The sequence below is a fragment of the Camarhynchus parvulus genome, chromosome 7 (genome assembly GCF_901933205.1).
Source record: "Camarhynchus parvulus chromosome 7, STF_HiC, whole genome shotgun sequence".
In the NCBI taxonomy this organism is placed as follows: Eukaryota; Metazoa; Chordata; class Aves; order Passeriformes; family Thraupidae; genus Camarhynchus; species Camarhynchus parvulus.
Window position 1 is genome coordinate 14076509 of NC_044577.1, and position 27595 is coordinate 14104103.

At 40.7% G+C, this 27595-nt stretch overlaps 1 protein-coding gene across 2 annotated transcripts in view; it reads right to left on the minus strand.

Moving 5' to 3' along the window:
- Nucleotides 1-27595, minus strand: part of PPP1R1C (protein phosphatase 1 regulatory inhibitor subunit 1C) — a 44936-nt gene extending 17341 nt beyond the window's left edge. The window contains exons 1-5 of one of the 2 annotated variants that reach the window (XM_030952442.1): nucleotides 27184-27595; nucleotides 24862-24922; nucleotides 7764-7801; nucleotides 5884-5944; nucleotides 4074-4118 (exon numbers count right to left, since the gene is read on the minus strand). In XM_030952442.1, the coding sequence (XP_030808302.1) occupies nucleotides 4074-4118; nucleotides 5884-5944; nucleotides 7764-7801; nucleotides 24862-24922; nucleotides 27184-27432 (454 nt within the window). In that variant the 5' untranslated portion in view covers nucleotides 27433-27595. The remainder of the gene's footprint in view (nucleotides 1-4073; nucleotides 4119-5883; nucleotides 5945-7763; nucleotides 7802-24861; nucleotides 24923-27183) is intronic. The other variant, XM_030952443.1, reaches the window with a different exon arrangement.

Genomic DNA, 27595 nt, shown 5'->3' on the forward strand with positions numbered 1-27595 from the left:
ATACAGCAAGGAAATAAAATTTAATGCCCTGTCAAATGGCTGACTTCATAAGAATCTTACATGTTCTCCTATAAAAATATTATCTTTTCTTCAAAAGCTGCTTCAATTCAGAACACAACACTGCCAAAATCTTTGTAATTTCACTATAAATACATCTTGTAAAAAAAGTAACCAGAACAACACGTGCTGCCCTTCCTGGGATTTCTACTTTACATTTTAAAACATGTACTATGTCTCCCATATTTTTGTTCTATAGAATTTTATGTTGCTAGCTCTTAAAAGGTTGACTTTTTAATGTTATCTGTTACTGCTTAGAAACAGTATGATATTTACACTGCCCTGTATTTAATACAACAATGCTCCATAAAACTATTTTCAAGTCATAAGTGCTGTTTCACAGCACTTTTCTAAGATTAGCTTCTATCATAAAACTGAAGTTGTACCTTTAGAAGGAGGCCCCTTTAGCATTCATTGCACAAGATTAGAAGGAACTATCAGATATGTGGATTTCATGCTGAGCCAGATGAGGCCAGCAGAAATACTCCCCCAGAATTTGGTCTGTGCTGGACCACACGTGGTACTTTAGGGACTGACATTAGTGCTCAACACAGCCCTTTCCTCTTCACTCCACGTAAGAGTGGCTGTAACACAAACATCCCAGTTTTACTCTGGAACAGATGTCAAGCTTAGCCTCCACTGGACACCTTGGTGTCTCTGTAGTGCTGCAGCCAAGGCCGGAGCCATTTTGAAGCAGGAGCTGCCAGCTGTGTGAAATGAAATGGATTCAAAGCTGCCAACAGTAAGAAATTAAATACAGACTGCAGCAGTGTCTGCCAACGTGTTGGGCAGTACCATAGCAGTGGCAGCCAGCTGAACTCGAGATGGCAGCAATCTGATGTATCCCTGTCACCAACTCAGTGATTCACTAATTAATTTAACTTTTTTCCCCCTTAATTGTATCTACTGTCATCATCCTACTGTTCAAGTCTGAGGAAGGAGAGAGGAGTGTAGAGAGAAGGGCAAAGAGACCCAGCACTAGAAGGTGACATCTTGGTAAAGATAGCCAGGAAATTCATTCAAGGCCATTCTGCATCAAGTGGTGTGGTTGTATCCAGGGGCACTGACTAAGATGTGGATGAGAACAGCATCTAAATGATGAGAACAAGTAGAATAAGTAGTTTGGGAAACAAAGCTGCACCTTTTGTGACTGAGTTAGAGACAAGGAAAAAACACAGTGATACAAAACTGCAGCATAAATCTTCTATTCCCTGTTCTTCAGAAGGTCCAGACAGCTGTGGGCCTTCCACCCAGGAGATGAAGTACATTGATGGCATTTTGTCACATCACAACACGTGAACAAACAAGAGCAGTGCGCATGAAAACAAGGCAGAGCTTAGCCTTCTCTTACCCAAGAAACAACTTACTGAGACAGATTTTCTCCTTAAAAGGAATGTGATGGAGAACTGGTACTACCAGGCTAAAGAAGAGATGCTCCTCCAGGGACATGGCAGCTCTGCTAAGGCATTAGAGGAAGACTGCCCAGCCTCAGGAATTGCTCCAGCCACTGGAGCAATTCCTGGATTTGTGCAGTAGTCCTTGTCCCCTGCCCAGCAGTTATCACAGCCATTTAGTCTACTGGAAAAGGAACAAGGTCCAAAATACCACTCAGGACTGAGAGGATAATGGAAAACCATCTCCATCTCCTGTTCTGGCCACATGACTGATGTGCAGCACAATCATCTTTGGAAAAGGATCATTGTTGGAGAGATTGGAAAAATGCAATAGGCTGAGTCAAAGTGACTCACCCACATAAGAAAAGTTTGACTGGGCACCAGCTCAATTTGTGAATTCTCACAGGCCTGGCCTTGATGTTCAGAAGGCTGTGTAAGATGCCTGATGTTACAGCTAACATTAATTTCCTAAAAATTAAATTTAAACCCATGTATGAAGCAGAAGCAAAAAAAGACGTGGTATTTTTCTTTCTAGACTAGTGGGATGTTTCATGTTCTTACACTGCTGTGTTTAGTTAACACTGGAAGCTCTTTGCAGAGTTTGCCATGTAAGAAGACAGCCTGTAAAATGATACAAGTTTTTGTAGTGACTGCTAAAATCTTAGAAACTTCATTCCTGTGCCACTTGAAGTAAATTTAGCCTGAGATTTTTGTTCCACAGTGATTCTCATGGGCTCCAAACTCAGCGCTTACCATACTAACAATAATCTTTAATGTCTCCAGACTCTACCCACGTTCGTTGTTAACCTTCAGTCACAAAGTAATGAGATGCATCAGACATCGTCAGGCTGGCCTAAGGGGTTACAAATTTGGATGAGGGCCACACACTGTACTAATTGCTTCTAATAAATTACATCTTTCAGGAGGGACATCATGATTTTAATCATTTATTCTGCATGTTGTTTCCTTTGGAGAGAAGAACAAGCAGGCACTAAACAAGCAGAGCATCTGAAATTCATGGCAGAAGCTAGAAAGAGCTCATTTAATATCAACCATCATTGTAAATACTAGAATTATGCATGTATCAAATCCCTGGGTCTGAACACTTTGGGAAAAGCCCGTGAGTTCTGGTTGTTTTAATGACTCAAACCAAACTAATGTCTTTGAATGTTCCTTAGATTTATAACAGCTCTGATTTAATCCCATTTCAAATCTTGTAGCTGGGGCCTAGCTCAGGAAAAGGCCTTTGTTTTTATGCAAAGAAAAATACATTAGGAGGGGAATTTAAAGCATTTATTTCCCAAAAGGCTGAGAGGGAAAACAGTAAAATGTATCTCTTACTTGTGTGGGGAATGACTTTAATTGTGACTTGATGGCTCCTCATTGCAAAGGTGGTACAGCTATAGTAACTTTCTTTAAAGTCTGCTGAAATTAGCAGGATCTTGATCTGATCTAAACAGCCTCTTGCAGAGTGAACTAAGATGAGTGAAGTTTTCCTATTTCCCTGCCCTCTAGCACATCCAGGCTAGTAGACTCACTGCTAATGAAATCCTCAAATCACTTGGGAACGTGCACTTCCTCACAGGGGGAGACCTTGGTGGTGTTTAAATAGCCGCCAGTATTAATAGCAATAGCTGGGAGATAATGGGGGGATTTGGGACCTCCAGGGAGCAATGCAGGTTTGGGAACTGCTCAGGCTGTCTTTTGTCAGTCTTTGTAAACCTTGCTTCCTGCCACTGCCCTCTGCATTTCCTTCCAAGGATGAGCTGAGCTACCAAACCAGACACGACTACCTGGGAGAAAGGAAACCTGTCTGAGCACAAAGCATGGCCTGGCATGGAAAGCTGCAGCTCGGAGACTGAAATGTGCTCTTCTGATTTTCAAATGGTAATGAGACACCAAGGAAGCACCTTTACCTGGGATAAGTGCAAGCCTGCACTTCTGCCTTGGCAGTCTAAGATGTCTTCACTTGGTCCCTCTCTGTCTGGAAGGGTTATCATCCCATTTTAGACTTCTCTGACAAGTGTGAGGGTAAAAAATGAGCCTCCAGCAAGACTTCCAGGAGCTCCTCTAGCCCACCAAGCAGAATAATGAAGACATTCCTAAAGATGCTGTTTGTACTTTGATAGATGGATGGACATTTGTGCTAAAACAAATGGACATCTACTTTGGAAAAGGATCAAAGGATTCTTCTTGGTTTTGTCATACAAAAGAAGAACAAGAAGTAGATTAGTAAATAGGACAAAAAGGCCTTACACATTTGGAACTGACTGGAAAAGATTGCCCAAGGCAAAAGTGGTGACTATTCAAATTGCAAAACATTCCTGCGGTTGTTTTTATGGTATTTTTCATAGGGAGGTTCAAGCCGACCTTCACACTTGAAGAAGAAGACCTTAAAGGATGAGAAAATTTGATGTTAAGGCATAAAAGCACATGAGTAATGGAAGAAAAGCTGACACAAAGAGGAGAACTATAGGTGATGAATCCTGAGTTAAGATTGCTGCTTAACATAGAAAAAAACTATTACAAGACAAGAGGTGAATCACAACATACAGAAAATAGAATGGATTCATTTGAAGCAATCTTCAGACACTGACTTTTGCAACATTGCATGCTACATACCAGCATGGAATTCAACGCTAGTGAGGCAGGTTAGGAAAGAAATATCTGTGAAAGCAAAATGGGAAACCTCTTAGACATCCATTAGGTTTGGTAATACAACACTAAGAAGCACACCATGCCCAGCTGTTATCTGGTTGGCTGGCTGAGGCCCTCTCCAGATTACTACTTAAATCAATAGCTCTCACATTGATTTTTCCAGCACACTGTATTCCAGTAAAAAGAACAATGCTCTGAGATGAGTCAGCTACTTGCTCTGTCTGTAGGAACTCTGGTGTGTTTTTGTTTAGGACAATAAAAGCAGGAGCCAAAGTACACAGAGATATACAGTAATAAGAACCTGCCTGTTGCACCAGGTTTGCTACAGCTTGCTGCAGCAGCCACAGCCCAGCCTTGAGCTAGAGGAAGCTTCTGTAATGATGAAACTGAAATATTTGGGGATGGTCTTAGACAGATAATAATGTTGAGTTTTAGATTAATAAGTGCAATGGCAGAAGGAAAAAATATGCCCCCATGTATATCAAAGAATAGAATCACAGAATCATAGAATGGTTGGGGTTGGAAAAGACATTAAAGATCATCTCATTCCAGACCCGTTCCATGGACAAGGACACTGCTCACTAGACCAGGTTTCCCAGAAGCCCAACCAACCTGGCCTTGGACACTTCCAGGGATGCTGAGGCATGCAATTCTTGAGAGGAGCCATGAGGGCCTGTTTTATACTGCACTTCATTTGCACAGCATTTAGTTTAGGCTTGCACAGCAAGATAATACAGCAGTGAGATCAATAGGTATTCCTATCCATGCAAAGCATTTTCCTTCCAGAAAAAATATTGAAATTGAATGTCATAAGATTATTTCTAATATCCAGCACATGGACTTCAGCCTATTTTGGCAGACAGAGTCTTGTGTGGCACCTGAGTGATATTTTATTTGAGGACAAGTACTAGAGAACTGCAGCTACAGAGTGAGATACATGGAACTGGCTGATATGGTAGGTTGCCTCATGACAGCAGCAGTATTTCACACAACTAATCAGATATCCCAGGTAATAAACTGTGTTAAGCAGACAAATGGAAATTTACATATTCATTATCTCTCAAGAGACACTTGGCAGGATGGCCTTTAGACTGCAGTCCGAAAATAATCCTGCTCTGACAAGTGTCAGTCAGAAGTGCTGGTGAATCGCCACAGATCTTTCTTCACTGCAATCACCATCCAGTCAAATTCTGTTCAGAACTACATAAGAAGCAAGGCCTAAATGTAGCTATTTTGATCCCAGGTGATATCCCTGCTGCTTTTGTACATATTCCTAAAAAGCATCTCTCAAAAATTTATCAAGACTACTAATTTTTCCTTATCTTCCCAAGAAAGTCTTCACACACCCTACTGTCACATACCCAGACCACGGTTTTGGTTGTTCTCCTTTTCACAGCTGCCTGGAAATGAGAGGCAGAATATGGGGGAGTGGTTTCAAATAAGAAACAGAGAACTCTACGGGGCCAGCACCAATAGAATTTACATATTCAAAAGCTCTGTTCGTAGCTTGGCATTGAATTATCTGTTATAGCAAACTAATCAAACCATAAAAACTTTTTTTTTTGCAAACAGATGTATTTGCTACTGCAGCAAGATTCAGTGCTGAGGATGGAGGGATGGCCAGCCTCAGGCAGGTGGGCAGTGCCAGGCAGTGAGAGCAGAGTGTGAGGGCAGTGATGGCCGGGCAGGGCCCTGTGGCACTGCCTTGGTCCCGCTGTCCCCCCACCAGAGGAGCCCCCGAGGCAGGGCAGGGCCGGGCAGGAGCTGACAGTACCTTTGAGGGCAGGAGGGGTGAAGACGCTCTGCTTCCTCTGCTTGGGAGAGGCGCTCTGCGACTGCAGGGACAGACAGAGAGGGCAGTGAGACACGGGCACAGACAGAGCTTTCTGCTCCTGGCAGCTCCCTGTGCACCCACCTGGGTGCCCACCACAGAGCTTCTGAGAAAAATATACAGTGTACAACTGATGCCAGCTCCTGGGCTGTCGTGTACACAGGACAGCTAAGACAAAAACATGTGTTTAATGGACAGCTTCATTTATGACTCCCAGGCAAAACAGACCCAATACTACTGAAAATTACCCTTCACCCTATACAAATATTGTCAAACATAAAATTAGGATAGCTTGTGCTTTTAACAGCCTGTGTAATTGATTCTCTTAAGACAAATAAATGCCTATGTATAGTAAAATAGTTGCAAGGTTTACATTAGCCAACATTCCAATTACAGTGTAATCAGTGATTATGTGCATGTGTAGGGTAATACTGAAATATTAATATATACATTTTAATGTAAATAAGTGGAAAATCCCTCCCCCTGTACCTTTTCAATGTGTTCTATTAAACCCAAGATAATAAGTCCAGCAGCCAATCACTCAGCCTTTAACTGAGCCTCATTTGAGTGTTCTATTTAGTTAAACTTTGTATGGCCCCAAAATTGCATCTGTGCACAAAAGATAAATTATTCCAAAATAATGGCAGTAAAATTACACGTAGAATAATAATAGTATTATTATATTATACCAATACACACAGAGTAATAATGGTATTACTACATTATATCAATGTTTAGTTAGCAAAAACTAACTGGAGTATATGCAGCGCCAAAGCAGAGCAGCTTTTGCAAAATGAAAGCAGCTAAATTGGTGTCAATATTATACCAACATGAATTATGTCTACATAAAAAGGACAAGAAAGCCTCATACAGCACACCCTCAGCTAACTTTGGAAGACATAAACACCACATCACACTCCTAAACAAAAGGTTAAGGAAAAATTGTGTGTAACCAAGCTTTTTTTTCCCTCCTCATTTTATCAATTTCTAGTTGTAGCAATGATGTTGCCTTTACCCAAACATTTGCTAAAAATGCCTAATATATACACCATGAATTTTAATAAGATCTATTTCTTCATGGAACATTTGAGACATGTTTCACACAAGTTAGGGTTAATCCTATTAACTTAGCTTATCACAGTGGATAGACTGATAACATTTATAAATCAAATATTCTCTTCTTTGGATAGAGAAAGCTATTTATAAACACTATGGGATAGCTTGGTGAACCTCATGCCAGTAAATCTTTATATGTTTGTATTGGAGTTCAAATTTGAACCAATCAATACCTCCTGCGGCTATTTAAGGTGCTGCCCACTGCTCTGAGCAGTGGGTGAAGGAGAAAGAGATCAGGGAATTGGAGGAACCATGCAAGGGGAGGTTAGAAAATGAGATCAGAGGAGCCAGCTTTGAACTCTTGTGCAGACAACATGACTGCACTGCCTGCTGTAGGCTTGACAAGCGATGGAGAGAGTGGAGAGGTGTTTGTGCCCAGCAGTGACCTGCAGATCCACAGCAGAGCTTGGGTGGGGTGAGCTGGCAGGGCCACCTTGGCTTTGCTGTGATTTGACAGGGCATGGCAGCAAGGCAGAGGGGAAGCTGGCCTCTCTCAGCTCCTTGCTACAGGGATGTTGCAGAGCACACAACACAGCTTTACACAGCCCTGCTTTGACAACGATGGCTCTTAAAAGGCTGCGTTACTGCAGATGGAATGACAATGTAAATAAAAGCATCCATTGGGATGAATCAGTGAGTTTCCAAGAGTTTTTAACAATAAAACTATATTAACAATAAATATGTTTAGAAAAAATAAAATCACTTACCTCTGCCTGTGAGATGTTCGTTCTCTTCTCATCTTTTTCTAGAGAAAAACATATGAAAAGAGAAAAGTTAGTACAGAAGCTAGCATTTGTAACTCTGCCATGACCCTACAGCACTGCTGTAAATAAGAAATTGACCTTCTAATTTACAGCTTTTCTTTCTCATTTGTGTGTCTCAGAAAGCCAGAGGCCCTGATTAGCATTTAGACCTAGGCACTGCATGTGAAGCACTTAACTCCCATTTTTGTCTGTGAATAACAGTGAGCAATGGAGTTCCTTCAGCAGCAGGTCCTTTGTCCTGGCTGGCAGCAGGGCTCTGCAACTGGGGCTGTCAGGGTACAGGGCTGCTTCACCCAGGGACTGAGCTTTCTTCTACGGTTGGCAAATGGTGTGAAGCAAACTCACAAAGGGTTCTACTGCACTCAAATAATAACAAGAACCTCACCTAAGGTAAGTTATTAATATACCAATACTGGTACTGAAAAGTGCCTTGCAGTAATATGTAAAATTAACAAAACAAAGCTTAAGAGCGATCCTTCACATTAAAGATTTTTGACATTACCAGACTGTAATTTTTCCTGACACTTTTTACTTTTGTTGCCTTAATTTGCTTTAGACTATATGTATGGCAGAACTGGCAGAACTCGAGATTTCTCTTAAAAATAAGTGCCTCTGAGAATCTGTATGAACAAAGATTGTATGACACGGAGGAGGCTCAAGGTTCTTTCTAACCATGGCACGTAACCAGTTTTTGTATGAGCTAAATTATTTCGCTGCTGTTGTCTTCATGTGATTAATGGCCAGAAAGTATCTGTCTTCTGCTGATGATTTCAAAATATTTGACAAAGATCATGCAGGATATTTGATACCCAGTAGTTTGGAGTCCTAAAATAAAATGTCATTGAAAACATAGACATCAATCTCTCACTGTTGCAATGGGCCTTCTAAAATTTTCCACTGGCAGATATCTGTGTAATTTTCACTGAGGTGGGACAGATCTGTAACACAGGTCTGAGCAAAGAATTAGGCCTAGGCAATATCATTTCATCTGCCTTATTCTCTAAATATTGGCCTGTTGTGGTGTGCTGTGTATAATGGGACAAGCCAGTCCACGCAGCAGGATCAATCACATTTTCTATCACATTCTTTACCATTGTCTCTGTGCATCTTGCAAACATTAACTGATTTAGTAGATTTTTCAATATAAGTATTTCCCATTATCTCTCTCTGAAAGATATTCAAATCACTCATACTCAGGGTTAAAAAGTGTAGTTGAAAACAGGGCTGATTACTAAAGCATGATCCCACAGATACAGAATTAGACAAGACAATCAGGAGTTTCCTGCCATTAACATTTGCGTGAACTTTGGCAAGGTCACTGATCTCCTCCTGGACTTCCCTACCTGTAAATAAGTATAGCAATATCTATTTCAGTATAGAAGTGTCCATTCCAGCCCATAAAACACTTTGGGCCATGAAGTCAGGCTGGTTAAATGGGTGATTATTTATGTGCTCTCAGCCTTTTTTATTGGTTGCATACCAACATATCAATTAGTCAACATTAGACTTTTTTTATTATTCAGGGCACTGGATTCAGCTTAAATGCTGAAATTTGAATAAATCAGGGTCTTTCAGCAAAGAACAATGAAGAGTAAGTTACGTCCCATTCCTTCCTGAAAATCTAAATTTGCCCAGATTAAAAATATATTTTGTAAACCCCAGCTGATGCTTCCATGGGTAGCAAAAATTGACATCAGTAGCTTTGTTGTGTTTCAGGTCGTGATCCTGAGAATCGCACAACTCCAACCCTTTGGGCTCACACATTTAGTGTTCTGAGTGATGTGACATTAAAATTGTCAGAGCTGCAATATTTACAGCCTTTCCCTTCACCCAGCAGCCTTTATATGACAGGCAACTTTGGGAATAAGGACTGGGCCTGTCTGGAGTTAGACAATTCCTATCCACAGGGCAAATAGTGCCAATGAGAAGCATCAGACAATATGGACATTTAAGAACAACCTGTAAAATCTCATAAACAAACAATTTTCCAAATCAGTAAACAGAGATTGGAAAGTAACCTGAGGGACTGAAAGATACAAACCCCAGGCAGGAGCCATGAAGTGTTTCAGGTGAGTTGTGGGATGAAGGGAAAGGTACAGCTGGCTGGAGATGAAGTTTGGGCAATGGCACATTGTTTCTTTTTGAGGCCAAAAGGAGGATCGCGTGCTAATTTTTGACAGGTATTTTGATGGATAAGACTCAATCAAGAATACGGATTTTTAAGGAGAGGTGACAAGGAATGGGAACAAGGGAAGCCTAAATCCCAGAATGCCATAGACTGAGGCAGAGAGGATAAAACAAACAAACCCTCTACGTATAGAGGATGAGGAGGAGAAGAAAGGCAAGGGGAACATGGAAGGAAGATAGAAGAGCTTGTGAGTAACTGAAGTAGTAATAAGAGACAGGGACATTGAACCCACAGCAAAAGGGGAAATTTAGGGATGACAGAAAGCAGAGCTGGAGTGCAGTGTGGGCTGGAGCTCAGTCAGGAGTTCTCCGCCTGGCCATAAACTTGGAGGCATCTTGGTCTAGCTGAAGGATTACATTAATAATTGTGTGAACACTCTTCCTTGGACAAAGAGGCATTTTCCAGTGTAACTTATAATGCTTCATAAAGTTGCTTTATAAAGCAGTTTAAACAAGTTAATAAAAGCATGTTTTTACAGCAGTCTTACTAGGCACATCCCCCAGCCCAGCTGATCTAAGAGCTGAGCTCCTGTCCTCATCTGAAGGCAGAGAAGAGCCCAGAGGAAGGAGGCAGATTGCAGCTGGAATGAAATCTGCTTGGTGGTGCAGATCAGTCCTTCCATGGATCTGCCCTGCTGGGCAAACATCGTGTCCGTGCTGGGGGAAGCTCTGTGGTCGTTTTAGAATGAGATCAAAATTCATCTGCCTTGCTTCTCCCCCTGGACAATGTTAATGCACTCAGAGCAGCCGTGCAGGGTGAGAGGTGACCTGTTTTAGAGGAGCTGGCCTCTGATGTCACCCATGGGCTCTGCAGAGGTCTCATCCAGCAAAGGCTTATCTCATCCAGCTAAGTACCCTGCTTGCTTTCCCCTCAGCAAGAGCAAATAAAAGCCTTTTCTGTGAGGTTTCAGTCAGGCACTGGAGAAACAGAACAGGTCAGAGAGGCCAGTTTTTACACAAAAGAAACTCAGTAAGAGGCTGGTGTAATTGTTGGAGAAAGCTTCTTGTAGAAAGTTTGGAATTTTCCTTGGGAAAACATAGCTGAGCAGATGAAAATCACAGGGGGCTGATAGATTTGGACTCAGGCAATTTTAGAAACTAAAACCAGAAAATAATCCTTCATTCTCCAGCCATTTAGTGGCAGAAAGAGATGAAATTTTCTAAAAATTATTTTTCAGTCATTTCACATTTCAATTTTTCCATCAGTAAAAGAAAATAAATGTTTTTTGATCTTTCAGTTTACCTCACTGGTGTTTGACCACCACAGTCTGTATCAGTCATTGGTATTTGTAAAACAAGCTCTCTGAACTCTGATTTAGAAATTGACTGACATAATACTTGTTTTTTCTGCTATCAAAACCACTTTTCCTTTCTTCTAGAATACATAACAAGATCCAAAAGTGTTTAATGTTTTCTTTTTGCCAGAGTCCTAACTACATGTTGCCAGATCAGCTAGCATCTCGTCACTTTTTACTAAACCACGGAGGTAGGAAAAGGAAAAAAATTCAGAAAAGACCATCATACAAATGCTTACATAGCTAATTGTTTGATTTTCACTTGCTGGTTTTTATTTCCCAGTGTTTATCAATGAGAACTTGACTACAGGTTTAGATATCATTACATTTAATTACAAAGAAATATCCTGGTAAGCCCTCCTGGAGTGAGTATGTGTTTCTGAAAATATTCCCGCTGCAGAGCAGCTCATTAGCTCCCGAGTGCAGCTGCTGTGGCAGGCGGGGCCGGGAGCTCTGCTCCCTCCTCGCCCCAGCGCTGACAGGAGAGAGCTGCTGCTGCTGCATCCCACTCGCTCATCAGCATCTAAATCACTGCCTGGCCCTTCAGGGAGCACTAATAACAAGATTTGTATAGCAAGCATTAATGAAAACATAGGGCAGAGAGGAATTTGCCATACACAGAGGCATTTGACTGCCTGTCTACCCTGTCAGGAGCTTGCAGCTCAGGTGTGTAGCTTGGGGAAGGTCCCACGCTGTGCTGACAGTGCTGTCACCAAGGGACCTCTTGTCCCTCTGTCCCAGAGATCATAGCACAGCTTTTCCCAACTAGCTCCTGTCTGTAAGCAGCCCTTCATACTTCATTAAAATACTGCAGGCCAAATGCATCTGCTCTTTGGACAGTTACATTTTTTTTTTCCCAGGTAAATCAGTTTTCTAAACAACCCTGTATTTCCCACCTTCAATATTCAAGTAGCCATTACTAGTACTGAGAGTAGGGGCTGCAATCTCCTTTGTTAGACCAAATCCTTCCTCATGGTGCTCAAAGTCAGCCACTAAATGAAAAGAACATGTTTTCCTCCTTATGCACACAGCAACATCTGATCCAAACATCTCTGATCACACAGAATCTAAGAACACACTTTAAGCTGCACAGCCATAAGAATATGAAATAAAACCACCTTTCACAAGCTACACAGATCAAAATTTCTTTAAAGCTTGCATTCTGGTAAACATAATCTATTTTGGAAGAGACATTACAAGCTAGAGACCTTACAAACCCCAAATGTGAATCTGAATGTATTTGTTTACATCACATGATTCTCAGAAAGGAATTATACTGCCTGATTCACCACCTTGTTATTGCAGCTTCATGCCAGACTCATGGAAATCAGTCTCATTTCACTGGCATGAAACTAGAATACAAGAGTGATGAATAAGGCCTGCAGCCTTACCACAGAGCAATCATGAATTACTACAACAAGCACAAAAGGCATCCTTCTCCTAAGCATTTTTGTTCCAAATTTTTCATTCTCCCTCCCTAATACATGATAAATATTAATATAAGACAAATTCTAAACAAGTAACATAAATCAAATATAGCTTCTCAAAATATATTTTGAAAGAGAATTAAAATTTGCTTATTTTCTCCCTCCTTGAAAACCTACTTAATTTTCTGCCTCTTGTCTTGGTGTTGCATTTCTGCCTGACTTTGTGGCCTTCCACTTGCTGCCAGCTCTGTAAGGCTCTGTTCTGATACTGTCCTGGCTTTGAATGACCAGACATAAAATGGGTTTTGTGGAAAAAGCTGTCATGAAAAGAATAGTTCCATGCAGAATTTACTTTTTCTGAAACACAAGAGGCCCTGTCCTGCTCCATGAGAGAGGGTCAGGTGAGCAAGGGACTGGGAACAGAGTTCCTGATGTGAAGTCCTGGATATGGGGACAATTCCAGAGCTGGCAGGACTTCCCAGAGAGATAATCAACCCAGGGAGAAACGTACATGAAATAAACATTCTGTTTGGACAACTAATGTAAAGATTTGCTTTAATTCACAATATAAACAATGCTTGAAGATATTTTCTTCTAGTTGCTTTCTAAGCAGCACAAACTCCTCTTTGGTGAAGGAAATGGAGACAGCTTCCAAAGAATGACTGGCTAAGTAAGATTAACCAGGAGGAGGCAAGTACTTTATTTTTTTTCTTTTGATCTCTCAGATGAGACATTTTCTGGACCAAACAAAATACTCTGACTAAATTTCCAGGAGTGACTCTGAGCCAAACTTTTCATGTAATTTGCAGCTGACCATTGTGGACTCCTGGCATCAGAGCTGGGAGGAGCCTCTGGCAGGACCACAGGCGGTCACTGAGGGCAGGAGCTCTGCATCAGGGTTTGCCTCCACACTGCTTCAAAGCTCCCTAAAATTTACTCATCACAAAGAGATACCACTTATTTAACAGCAAAGTATTTCTTTCTGTTTCCAGCATGACAGAGTTGAGCTCAATCAGAAGTCTGGGGTGTCTGCTATGGCCTGAGCCTCGGCAAAGAGGAGTTCATCCGTGCCCGGTTCTGTGGGTGTTAAGGGGACCTGGGGGGTGGTACAGGCAAACTGAGTCCCACAGGAGTTCAACACATGCTCAGTGCACATCCTGCACCAGCAAAGCAAACTGGCCAAAGGGGAATGCTGGAGACAAGTGAAAGAAAATAATTTTATCGCTGACTTAATAAGCTCATAAGCAACAGCAAGTTTTGCCATCGACTTAAAAGTCAGTATTTTATCCTATATATACAGCATGAACTGGTAAAAATAAAAGAAAAAAATAAAAAAGAGAGAGAAAAGGCAAAATACTTTCTCATTTACTAAATACCAGTTCTAGAATTAGTGCAACTGGGAAGGAACTTCAGCTGTACATAAACTGCCTCCTAGTCAAAACTCTTGCTCATTTGCTAAACTAAGTAATAACAGTCATCTCAATATTCACTACACCGCTGAAGGGCCAGGTTAATACATTCAAATTAGTAAAAATAAATGAGACAAACTGAAGAAAACTGCTGAGATTAATGATGTGAAATTTAAAATCCTTGGTCTATTGGGAGAGCTGTTGGTAAACTCTGGTCTCAAAATGAGTAAAGTAAGACTTAAAAAATATATGATGGTCTACGTATGACCCTTTTATGCGCCGCTACTAAGAATGATTAAAATCTCCCATTTAGATTGAAACACACATTAGAAAAAAAATAATCCCTTATTCTTGCAGCAAATAAATGTAAACCAGGATGATACAGATTTTCTGGCATGAACCAGAAAGGAACAGGACAGCCATCATTTCTGGGTGCCCCAAGCAGTGCTGGAAGGCCAAATTAAACTACAAGGAAACCTTAGAAAATTAGACTTTCACAGACATACAGAACAAGGCAAAGGACAAAGACTGCAAAATAGACCTAAATCACAAAATCTTGTCTCAGAGCTGTCCAGCTGTGTAGAAGAACTCACCTCATTGTGAGGTTACATTGGCATAGGGGCTATTCTGATGTGACAGACATCAATAAAGTTGCATCTTTGCTGTATGGACCAAGGGCAGTTTCCACACTCACAGCATACTCTCACCTGGCCTGAAACCTGGCAGTGGGAGACAAGACTCACTTGAAGGAAATGGGACAGCAGTGGAGATAAGAATGGGTTTGGAGAGGTTAGAAGGCCAGAGCTGTCAAGAAGCTGCTAGCAAATACTCAGAGAAACAGGTTCAAAGAGCAGAAACATGAGTCTGCCATGAGTGTCCCCAAGTTAAACGAACTGCCAGACTACTAAATTTCTTGTTAATGATTGCTACTGTTTAACCAAATGTACTCAACTCTCATGCTCAGAAAACTTCTCAAGCAACTTGCAATTATTGTTGTACTTGGATGAAGTCATAAAAATGTTATTAGTTTGTGAAAAGACTTAACAGTGTCATGAAGTACTTTCAAATACAGAAGGAAGTACCTTGAGCAGACAGCTGCCCAGGGCTGTGAGTCCATCAGTAACACTGCACTGTGTTAGTCAAGTGCTGCTTTCCATCTGCTTGCTTGCTTTAGCTTCAGTCTGTGCTCAAATGACTGAAGAGGCTGAAGATCTAAATACAATACTGAGGCAAAGATCATGAAGTAAAATTCATTATTATCAGAAATATAGTGCTAGCAAATCCCAGGATAAACTTTTAAACCATTTTCTAATAACTCCATGCACAGGAATCAGTTGTGATGGAAAATGGCTCAGAAGTGACCTACCGATCTCAGTCTTTGTATCAGTGTTACAGCTGCAAATGCCATCACTGTGAGTGGTTCCTTTCTTGGCTGGGAGCTGTAGGAATATTCTAAGCTCTAAAATAAAAAACAGCAGCAGCAGCCAAAACCAAAGAAACCCCAGCCAAACATTTCTTAGCATGCTATAGCTCATAAAACCATTTAAAATGTATCCTATTTGAATGTGTTTGTACATTCTGGAAAGTGACATTTGCCATGGGAGAAGAAAACCTACAAAACAACAACATTTTTCCTTAGCCAGTGATTATTATTGCTGTCTTAGCAATTTCCTTCCTTTTGGAATAATACCTCCAGGATTTCAGTAAGAATGCTTTGTAAAGCTAGTCCTGGCCAACTGCTTGTGGCTTGCTTTTGGTTAGAATGCACATGCAGAGAGTTCCTCACATACATGTATCATCTTACATGGGAATCAAGTCAGCTACTAATAATAGCTCTTCTTGGGGGTTAGGACCCTTTTTTTACAAAAAAAAAAAAAACCAAAAAAACCAAAGACACAAATATCAGTTTTGTAAAGCCATTACTGGGTTTTCCAAGATTTCAAAGAGTCAGCAAAGCCAGGTTCCATAATCTCATTCTTGCCTTAAGCACAACTAGGTGGGCTGGAACAACCCAGGGCAATCATTGTTAGCTCAGAATAAGTCAGCAGTAATTTCCAAAGGCATTTTTCAGAATTGCTACTAACCTTAATACATACCAGAGACAGAGGGGACAGTGGCTTTTGTTTTATGCATCTCCATCTGTACTGTCACAGTCAGAAACACCTTGCTGTGATTCCTTTGGAAGGAATATGGGATGTGCTGTACACATTGAAGCCTGAGTCACACACCAGCACCAGCATTGCAGGAGGCTTGAAAGCACACCTCTTAACAGTAACAGCCTGCATGCTGTCTACTGCATCTCAAAAACAGACAGTAAAAAGCTAATGTTGGTCAGCATCAAAAATCTTCCCAGTCACAATTCTTGAAAGGGAGAACTCTTTTTTTTCTCCCCTGCCCCCTGCTCTTCCCCACATCCCCCCCCCCGCCCCTTTTAGTTCATCAGTACAACTCCACTTGGAAAGGAAAAGGATACAAACTAGCACTTAGTAATACAAAGGTGTTGCTCTCAAACCAACCCGGCTTTTAAGTTAAATGGCTCCCTCACTGTGCGGCTGTCCTGCAGATCCTAACACAAGGGGAAAAAGGCAGAACAAGTGCTTCAGCTGATCCCAAAGAATCTACTCTGTGGAGGTGGCCAAGGAAAGAGCAGGACAGGCTTATCCAAATCTTGGCTTTCTACCACCACCTGAGAACAGCTATGGCAGGAACTCCAGCAAGACCTGAAGGGAATGCTGTCCCTCCATGTCACTGAGTGGTGCAGTCAGTGCAGAAGTGTGCAGGTTATGGGGTGTCCAGGTCCCAGGATAAGCCATACTGTAGGGTGCAGTAGAACTGTAGGGTTCAGTTCACTGCTGTACTGAACTTTCATTCTGCCTTGCTCATGTTCATTTTCTGTGTGACTTTGCTTGTCTTATCAGAATAAGGGACATGGCCTCGGGTAAAAACACAACCTTTAAAATGCACCTTCATCTACTTAACACTGCTGACTCTGTTGGTGCAGTTTGGTTCCACAAGATGAATAATACCAAGACATCAATTCTCTGTGGGATATATGCATGCTGGATATCCCATGGAAAACATGAACAAAGAAGGAGCAGGTCACTGTGCTTCATTCTGCTACTCTGATAGTCTCTTGATCCTCCACTAAAGACATTTGAGAAAAAAAATCAGAAGTGATTTTAGATACAGACACAGAAATAAGAAGTTTTGAAGGGGAGAAGGAGAAAACAGAGGTCCTTTCAATGGACATAAAGCTTAATTCTACCCCAGGACTGCTTTGGTTACTGTAAAAAGAGACTCGACTGGTCCATCAGATCTTGTTTCCACCAGCTGATGACACAGGCAGCTCAGACTCACGGGAAAGCAAAGCCAAGCTCTGCAGCTCCCTGCACTCTCACTGAGTTTCTGCAGCCTTCTGCAGTTGGCAAAGCCTTCCAGGACTGATAGGTTCAATTTGTTTAATCTCTGGTAGCTTTAGGTCCAGATTCAATGAATTCCCACTTTTGATGTATTTTGAAGTGAAGTTTCAACTTCAGTTACACCATATAAAGAGTTAAATTCTGTCTCTAAAAGCTCAATAAATGGGCTACCTTGATTGATGCTTTAAGTGCAACCCCTTCCCAATATTCTGAACATAATGAGGTTAGTGCTAAAAGCTGGATTCTCTCTCATCTATCTGCATTATCTATTTATTCCACACGCGTCACCATGGTAAATGAGGGCTGCATTAAGTACTAAATAGCAGAGGTCAGAAAAACCCTGCGTTGTATTCTTTTCCCCTCAGCAAGGCTGAAACATCTATTAATGGATTTCAGTTTATTACCTGATGTGAACTAAAAAATACATTGAAAATATCAATATTAGCACATTATTGAAGTTTGATTTAAACATAATCTCAAAAAAACCTATCTTGATATTCCTATTTTAAAAAGGAATCTTATAATGTTTAAATAGACTCAAGTTCAAATATTCTCTGAATTTTTTTTTCCATTAAACACCCCTCCTCCCAAAAAAACCAGAATCTTTGCCACAGGCTAAACTAGACATATTTTGATCCAAAGTCTCTTTTAAAATGCCATCAACACCCCAAACTGTATACTCATGGAGTTGTATTAAATATAGCTTAAGTATTTTGATTATAAGAAGCAATTACACCTAGACATTTCATTTTTTAACTAGAAAACCCACCATCTATTCCAAATTCTCAGCAAAACAAACTATGTGAGGTAAGTATTTGGCACAGTGCAAATCTGTGAAGTGCTCCTCTTTACAGAGAGCAGAATATTTATCCTTCTGAATGCAATGAAGTCAGAATCTGTCCAGCTGACTTCCTCAGCAGGTCAGGCAGCCGTGCCCACAGCCATTCCCTCCCAGGGCACGGCTCTGTCGTGCTGTACTCACCGAGGTGATAACAAATGTAAACATTCCAAACGCTTATCAGCCCTGACCCCGAGTGATCAAGCAGCTGGAGAGCTGTAATGTGAAGCCATGTATATTAAAAATAATTTGCAAATAATCTCCTGGGGTGGAAGAAGGCTGTTTCTATGGTGCTTTTGTATAAGGAACAAGGAAAACAGACGAAGAGTACAAAGTTCAGCCTCTAAAAATACCACATTCACTCTCAGATAGTTCCACGGACATTGACCCTTCCAACACAAAACCAATGGGAGGCAGGGAGCAGGAGGAACAAGTGAAATCATGGCACACATTAGGAGTTTAGCTGCACTGGTAAATAAAAAATTATTTCAATTCATTTCTTGGCTATTCAAGGCTGGAACAAGAGTAATGGATTAATGCAATTCCATCCATTCTGGGAGCAAGTAAAGCTTTGGAGTTTTAGCTTCATGCCCTCTCAGCTGCCCCACTTCTCTGATGTAGGCACAAATCTGAGTCCTGGTTGAATATCCAACCTCTATTTCCATCCTCCAGAGCTTTCCCAGGCAGTGTTTGCACCCATCTCACAGAGGGACAGTAGGCTCTGGGGACTGGGAGCGACTCATTCTTGTTTTGACTAAATTTACTCACTTCAGCCAACTAGGAGAACCTAGTTTATATGGGTCAGGTAAAATGTACCTGTACAGTCAATCAATCAACACTGAAAATGAAGGAAGCATGGATAAAAATAAACAAAAAATTCAGTAAAATAAGTGAATTTTGACCAGAACATGCACAACAGCTTTTTGTTTTGATGTCCCTGTCTAGCTGTCAGACCCTTCACTGTTTACTAACTAAAGAGACAGCCCAGACTCTATTTGGCCTCTATATGAAATAGTACATGTTTCCTACTGTTTCACACTATATGGTTTACACAACTGCTAACATATTCACAGGGAATGTTTATATTTGTGAATTACTGTGTTCAGGACCCCAAGAATTGTGAAAATACAGCTGGCTGCTTTGGTGATAACCCTCAGTCTAGGCACAGCACTGCACACTGCATCCCAAGCAAGCCAGGCCTTGTCCCCCAGCCTGCTGTCCTTACTGCACTGCAGGGAGCATGACAACTCTTCTGACAAATGGTGCCAGTGACATATAAAATCCTCATCCTCTCATGAACATGGAGCATCTTCATGAAATGGAACATTTTTCCCTTTTTAAAATTCATTGTTTCTTTCTGGAGCCTGTGAGCTGTTCCTTCTGGGCTGAATAAAGAACAGCTCAGGCACAGGTTCTTGACATTTTTTTTTCTTTTCTCCAAGTTCTTGAGCTTTCCTTTTGAGTTTTCATGGAGTCTGTATTATACTACATATGTGTGAGGAGCTTTTGCTGTGCCTTGTCCCAGGGAACTCTGTGGGTCTGAACAGCAGCATAAATTCAGAGTAACCCAAATGAAAAAGCATGTGAGCATAGTGTATAAAGGTAGGAAAAAGGGATCCTGTCTGCCACTGAACATTTGCAGTCACACATCATCCTGCAAACAGCAGGATATTTTCAAGCACAGACATTTTTATCTCTGTTCTAGAACCCCTATCACCTGTCAGGTGTTACACAATGTTTACTTTACATATTTCATTGTTTGACTGTGTCAGATAGTCCTTTCCAGCCCAGGCTGAAAGCACAGGAAGGCCCTCGCTGCCTTGACGCGTCCAATCTCTGAACATCCTGGTGCCATCAGTAATGCACAGTGGGCTGTACCAGCCCTCTGCTGTCAGGGGACACAAATGGTTTTCATTGCTGGCTGAAACACCTCCACAGACTCCTGGACTGATATAAAAAGAGATAGAATACTTAAATGGCATATACATTTAGCATATAGAAAGACCAACTAGTTTGACCAAAAAAAATTACAGCTAATGACAGTTTTTATTCATGTACTGCTTTTCTGACTGCTCTATTACCACATTAGAACCTAAATTTGCAATTGAAAACAGCTGCTATTTGGCTTACTCACTCTCTAGTTCTTGGACCAAAGTAAGCAGTATGTCCTACCAGAATCTCAATAGCTTGAAAAACATATCTGTTTCCATGAACTCTGAGACCAAGGGTTTTCTGCTGAGATTTTTCCCTGAGAAAGTAGAGCAGAACTGCTTGACAATGCTCAGTAACACCTGCCTCCTACTAAGTACATCTTTCCTTGAGCTCAGGTTATTTTGTCTTGGAAGAAAAAAAAATGTGATCATTAGATCTAAACCCAAACACATTCATTCACCTAGAAGCATGATCCAACTAACATTAGTCACAAACCTTAATGCTGGGCAAAGTGACTCATGTTAATCCCATCAAGAATGTGCTGCTGGTACAGTTTGCATCAGCAGAAAAGCACATCTGTCTGTGGTAATGAGATTTATTGTGAAGGCAAAGTCCTGGAGTGTCTAAAGCCAATTTAGCATTAAAACCTCAAATAGTTTGGGTTGTCATGGAATTGACAAAGGTGTAAGGACAGATCTTCCTCCACCACTCACCTGGCTGTATTGTTTGCTGCTGCACTAAATACTGAGACTGCCCCTGAGGCATCTCAGCAGAGCTCTGGGGAAGTGACAGTAAGCTGAAAGGCAAGGATCCTTTCTAGAAAACCAAAAATCGAATGACGAAGCATGAGAAAGCAAAACTGCTAATGCCCAAACACAAGCTGCAAGCACCTTCCTTGTTCAGAGACAGGTACAGATTGCATTTCTTCAAGTTATGATTTCCAGCATTCAGGAAGCTCAGAGGTACTGTGTCATACTGGGAAGGTATGTTTTATATTGCTTTTGCAGTGATAATATATCCTTACTGCTTTGAAATGAGGTTTGAAAAGCCCAAAAAGGCAGCTGTATCTCTAAACACAGAGTAACATTTACAGTACAAACAAGGATGTCAAAACAGGCAACAAAGCTGAAAGGGGAGTTGGAAACAGCAAATACACAGAAAATCTAGATACACAGAAGTTTATCCTAATGTTTACCCATATTCCAATGCTTCAAGATGACTGAACACTTTGACATAATTTGAAGAGCCTTTGCCAGCCAGACTGTTTGATGTTGTGTTGGCTCTGTGACAAAGCCAGTCTGTGCAGGAACGCTGGCATTGTTTTCTGATCAAAGCAGCCCTAATGGCATTAAACCTGAGTTGTGGTCTGACATGCTTTCTTCCCTCAGCCATCAGTTCTCTACTCTGCCACCAGCTTTTTCTTGTTGCATTACAATATTCTGCTGTTTTAAAGCATGCTCAGATGTTTTTTTCAGCTAATAAGAATTGATATTCCCATATTTTCTGCTATGCTGGGCATGGAGACAGGAGGTTGTGCGTACACAGAAAAGGCTACTTGTGATGGTGATACTCAGTTTCTGCTGACTCCAAGGATATTGCAAAGGGAAAAGGAAGCAGGAGAGCTTTAACAATTTTTGGATTAGGCACTTGTGTAGTGCAATAGTTAAACATATCTTTAAAACTAATCAGATGCTCAGAAAATACAGTTCCACTGATGGCAACTGAAGCACAATAGATTAAAGTGACTTCATAACTGAGGTCTCAGTTTGCTAGTGCTAGCTTCTCTGCTCAAACACAACCCATCTAAGAGCACTTTACACAGAACTTACAGGTAGAGTTAAGGGTTTCTTCATTGCTGTGTTGCTTCACAAGGTCCTATTGTCCACTGCAATCACTGTTGCTGCTGCAACTCAAGTTTCACTTTTGTTGACTGTGATTGCACTTATACATGGTGCCAACCAGGGTGAGCGTGAGGAAATGTGAGAGTCAATGATGCTACAGGTTGGATACGAGCTCCTGTAGTCACATTTATCACCTGACTTTAAAACATTCAGTGTGGTCTAACACTGCCTCCTTGAAAGCAAGGAAGTCACGCTGACTCTTCTCATAGTTTTTGAGCAGCTGTTATTGGTTTAAAATGACTTAGGCCTAGTAGATATTCCATCTTCACTTTATAGCACAATTGACCTGACATAAATAGGTGAAGACATATCCCTACCAAAGCTGTAACATGCATCAGGGATGGATGAAAAGACTTAGTAGAAAACAACTTTTAGACCTTTTACAGAAGAACTCAAGCTGAATTTATTATGAAGTTCTTAAATGTCCAAACACATTTTATTGCCTTCTGGTTTCCAGATGGGTGTGCATCCAGAGCACCAGAATACCACAAATATGCTACTTTTTTTTCCCCAGCTGCAATCAGAAGCAGCTGTAACAGAAGGCTATAGAAAAGTCTGATCCTTAGAGCATGCCTGTCTCTGGTTTTCAAAAAATGAGAAGTTTAGATAATTTGCATAAACTTTGTACGGACGTCCAATTATTTAGGATTGCATTAGGACACACATTTCAGACTCTTGGAAGCATATCCTTCACTAGATCCTTGCTCCTAATGAAGGAAGTGGAATACTCCAGTGGGTAAAATACAAGGGACAGGACTCTTGTTTAGCCCAGCTCTAATAAAAAAGCATGGCTCTGTCAGTATCACTGGAATTCTCTACTGCTCAGTTTTCCCATTGTTCTAGGGAACCACACTTCTAAAGCAGTTTTTTGGGTTGTCAGGTTACCACCCCTACTTTGTTTGTTTTTTTTTTAATTAACTGCATCCATTTGCAGTGATGAATTTAATATTTTATTCATCCCCCTGAATTCTGTTCAAAATCCAGTAACTGATCAGCATTTTGGGGTTTAATCAGCAAGGTGTCAGGAGGCCCTAGCACCAGCTGGCTCTGAAGGTTGAAGGCACACAACCATCTCAGAAGCTGTACAGCACATTGCAAGATGAAGGCCACAAAGACTTTATTTAGTATTTGCACATACGTTTTAAACCTGTTGTCTGCCTTTCCAAGCTGGCTTTACTGTCCTTTTACTCAGCAGGCTTACAGAGCTATCTGCACACACCCTGTGCAAAGCACTTGCCCATATTAAGCAAGGGACCCCCTATGGAAATCTACATGACCCTTGTGGTGAAGGGCAGGAAAATGAAGCTGCTTTTAAAGTTTCAATTCTTTATCTGGCTTTATGGAAAATTTTAAATCAGGACAAGGTTATAATTTAGCCAAATAATAAATTCATTAATATTAGTTCCCAGTATCTAGAAAGAGCAAATAATATCTAAATAAACAAATCTAAGTAAGTGAAGACAAATACTAACTCATGGGCTTATATGGAAGTTGGCTGAAACCTGCAGCAATCCTGACTCATAATAAAAATGATTTATTTAGAGACTTATTATGAACATTGCAGGAAAGGTGATAACAGACATGTACCACTTTGTTTACAGTAAAATTTCCTGTAAATTAAAGAGTTCTTATTCTTTGTTTGGTTTTGATTTGGTATTGTACCAAGTATCTGTTTATAAAAGGAAATATGATGGTACAAAGTGTACAAAAGGAATTGCAGAAGAGATTAACAGTTAAGGTGAATTTGCTTTAAATTAAGTCCTAGCAACACAGACAGTGTAGATCCCAGTATTATCTTATATAGGTAAAGAAAGTCAGTTCAAAGCAGATCTTTCATGCACCATTTTTGAGAGCTGAACTACTGAAATTCAGGACAGAAAGCTACTCTCCCAAAAGATTTTAAAAAAAGATTCAGGTGACTAAGAAATATGGCAGGAAAAAAATGTTGCAGAGCACAACAAAGGAAAAGTTTGATATAAAGTAGGCACTGTGTTCCAAGGGATTAAGTATTTAGGATTTTCTCCTTTTTGTGGATTTTTTTTGTTTATAACACTCCCTAAACAGCTTATTAAGGAATCTCTCTGAAGTCATGTTTCTATGACAAAGTATGTCTCAACCTCAAATCATCCCATCCCACAGGGAATCTTCTTTGGGCATTCCTGGATGAATATAATGTATTCACAGTTGAAAAAGAATAATGAAAAAACACATTATATGTTTTATCAGGAAACCAGAAGAGAATCTGTTTTGTAGAAACAACTCCTTGGGTTGGATTCATGCTGGACCCAGCCTGGTAACTCCAGAGATCAGACTTCATGGGTCTCCAGGGTCTCCACCCATGGAAATAAAATACTTGTGGATGGAAGAACTGGATCTGGGTCATATTAATTCTCCTTCTACATATAACCAAGATTGATATGGAGGATAGAATTGTGAAATCAGTGACATTATCTGAAGGCCAGAAGTTACCTGTGTTCATGGGGTTTACTCCAAACAGTCCTAAGATCCATTGTTTGATATTTAGGGCTAAAAAATTAATGCTGGATTTTTAAACTCATGTAGTTAATCAAGCCAGTTTGCAGCCAGTCCTGTGTATACAAGTTCAGTGGTTTAGAAGGTATGCTAGCACTCACCTGGGGGCATGTGTTCATTCATGATGACGAGTGATGCTGGCGTCGGTCTTCTTTTCCTGATCTGTAACAGATAGAAACCAAGGGCAGTCAGTAGGCCCCATCAGCTGCTACACACACAAGGCAAAGCAAAAAATCTGTCTGGGGTCCTCCAGAGTATAGACTAGGCAAAGTTAAAAAGGAAACTATTTAAAGAACAGCAGCACTTCACTGTCTTACTGACAGCTTGTCTGGTCTGACAGCAACCAGGGTCATGCTGCTGCTTGTTCAGGGAGACCAAAGGTATGGGGGGAGCTGTCCAAAATACCTTTAGGATTTGTAATAATCTTGACTTCAGTTTTTTTTTGATATGTATTGCTGAAAAATATCATTCGTATCTTAAAATATTGACATTTAGCTTTGCATCAGGAAGATGATGTCATAGTTTCTGAGCTTGCATGTGCAAATACCTAGTACTGCCATAGCTCTCTCAAGTAATAATTAATAATATCCTGCAAGTGCATTTTAGAGTTGCAGGTATGCCTTCCAATGAGCTCATGATTCTAAACTGTTGTCAGAGGTGTTACTACACTAACAGTTCTTTAACTAAAAATACTCCTGTATTTGAGACCTTAAAAAGAGTATTTCCAATATAGCAGATTTTACATACCAATACATAGTCCTGAATTGTATACAATTCTTCAGAGTTTATCTGGGTAACTACTTTTGTTCCATTAACAGTGGCTGAACTACATGGTATTGGAATATCCTCTTATAATGCACACATTTGCACTGAAAGCTTTGTGTTGCTTCACAAAAGCCTCCAGGCCTGATATTCTATTGAATTTAAGACAGGGACCAGGAGCATTTAAGCTAGAAACCTTCTGACACAAAACCTCAATGTCAGTGCATTTGTTCTTTTCTATTTGCTGAGCCAACATCTGTATTTAGCTAGGTTCAAATTTTGCTTTCAGAGGTGTAAATGGAAAGTTACATCATCACGGTTAATGGGTTTATTCTAGATTAGTGTAACTGTAGCTGACTGTAGAATTTACTATTTTAATTTCATCACACACCCACAGTGAAACTGTATAGCACTTGGAATCAAACTCACAACACACACACACACACAAAAAAAAAGGACTGCCCATAAATACCAGGCAGAAAATAGGCTACAGCATTTCAACAGCCATGGGAATTCCAGGAAATCCTAATCCTATGGTTCTCAGAGATTGCAGAAAAACACCAGAACACATTCTGCTTGAATTCATTGCAGAACTGTTCTGTAAGGGATGGACAGCTTCACAGCTCAGAAGTGCCTACGGACAACAATTCTTTTCTGCACCCTTCTAATATTTCGCATTCAATAGTCACTCCCAACTCGTCATTTTCTGGAAAAGCTCTCTGCCTTTTAAGAGACGCAACGTCAGTGTGTTCAGGAAACCAGGTACAAATAATTTCATGGCTACTGGTATGGAACTTTCAAGGTTATAATATTCCCCTGGTATCATCTAAAATCAGATGTACCCAAATAGAAGCAAATGTTGAGGACAAATTGCACAGAGAGAAATATAGTGGGTCACCTAATTAAGATTTATACAGTTTCTCACAAGACTGCCTGTGACCTTTTATTAGGCACATCTACACATATCTGTACACAGCAATAGGTATCCTTTCCTCCTTAGATGTCAGTACTGAGGTATATATATAATATATTATATATTATTATGTGTATCTTTTAGGAGTGAGTTACAACTTAAAATAGCACACATATTATTCCAACAAGGACATAAGTACAGCATATTTCCACATGTATATATTTTTCAGGCATTTAAAACACTGTAAAACTGACTTAAAGACTGTGAAAAATCATGAGAAATACAGGAAGTAACTGAAATGATGGCTATTCTGCAAAACATTTATTGTATTTTCTCATGTTAAAATGAAAGGTAAATAAGATGTTTTCCCAATATTTCTGTTAGGTACCTATTATGAACTTTACCCTTTGCTTTACGTACATAAAATACACTTGAATTGATTTGTTGAGAATGTATTCATTGAGTGTATTTATGTGAAATGTAAGTATTAGGGTAGAAGTGCAGTTACAGAAAAGGCACAACAAATATACATTAATAAACCTACCCAAGGTGAGGAAGCCTTATTCTGGCTAGAGGACATATCCTTCTCCCTCTTTAAGTACATTAACGTCACTATAACCTCCAGAGTATTTAATCTACAGTTTTACTAACATAAGCTAGGAAAGATTTTAGGCCAGAAGTATCCCTGGTGCTCACCCACATCTTGCCCCATTCCCTGGAATCAGTGAAGGAAACTCATCCTCCTTACCTGCTCAGCTGCCTCAGGGTCTATTTGGCTCTGAAACAGGGGCACAGCAAACTGTATTTTTTTGGGGCTGTTGGGCTCCATGGCGATGCTGAGGTTGAGGCCAAGGAGAGAAGAGCCGGGAGCTGGAGCTGGGTCTGTGCTGTGCCCCGGCGCCGTCGCCGCGGCCAGGCTGGAGCTCGGCAGGAACAGCTGTAACTCCCGACTTAGCCCGGGAATCTGCGCCAGCCCAGCGACTCCCGTACTCCACATCCACAGAGATGCCACTGCTTGGCTATTTTCTTTTTTTTTTTCCCCCTCTCCCCTCTCTTCAGCAGCCCTTCAGATCCTCTCAGCAGAAAGCTGGAAGGAACAATAAGCTAATTGTGTACCGGCTCACTTCCACATATGCCAAGCATTCACTCAGGAGCTAATT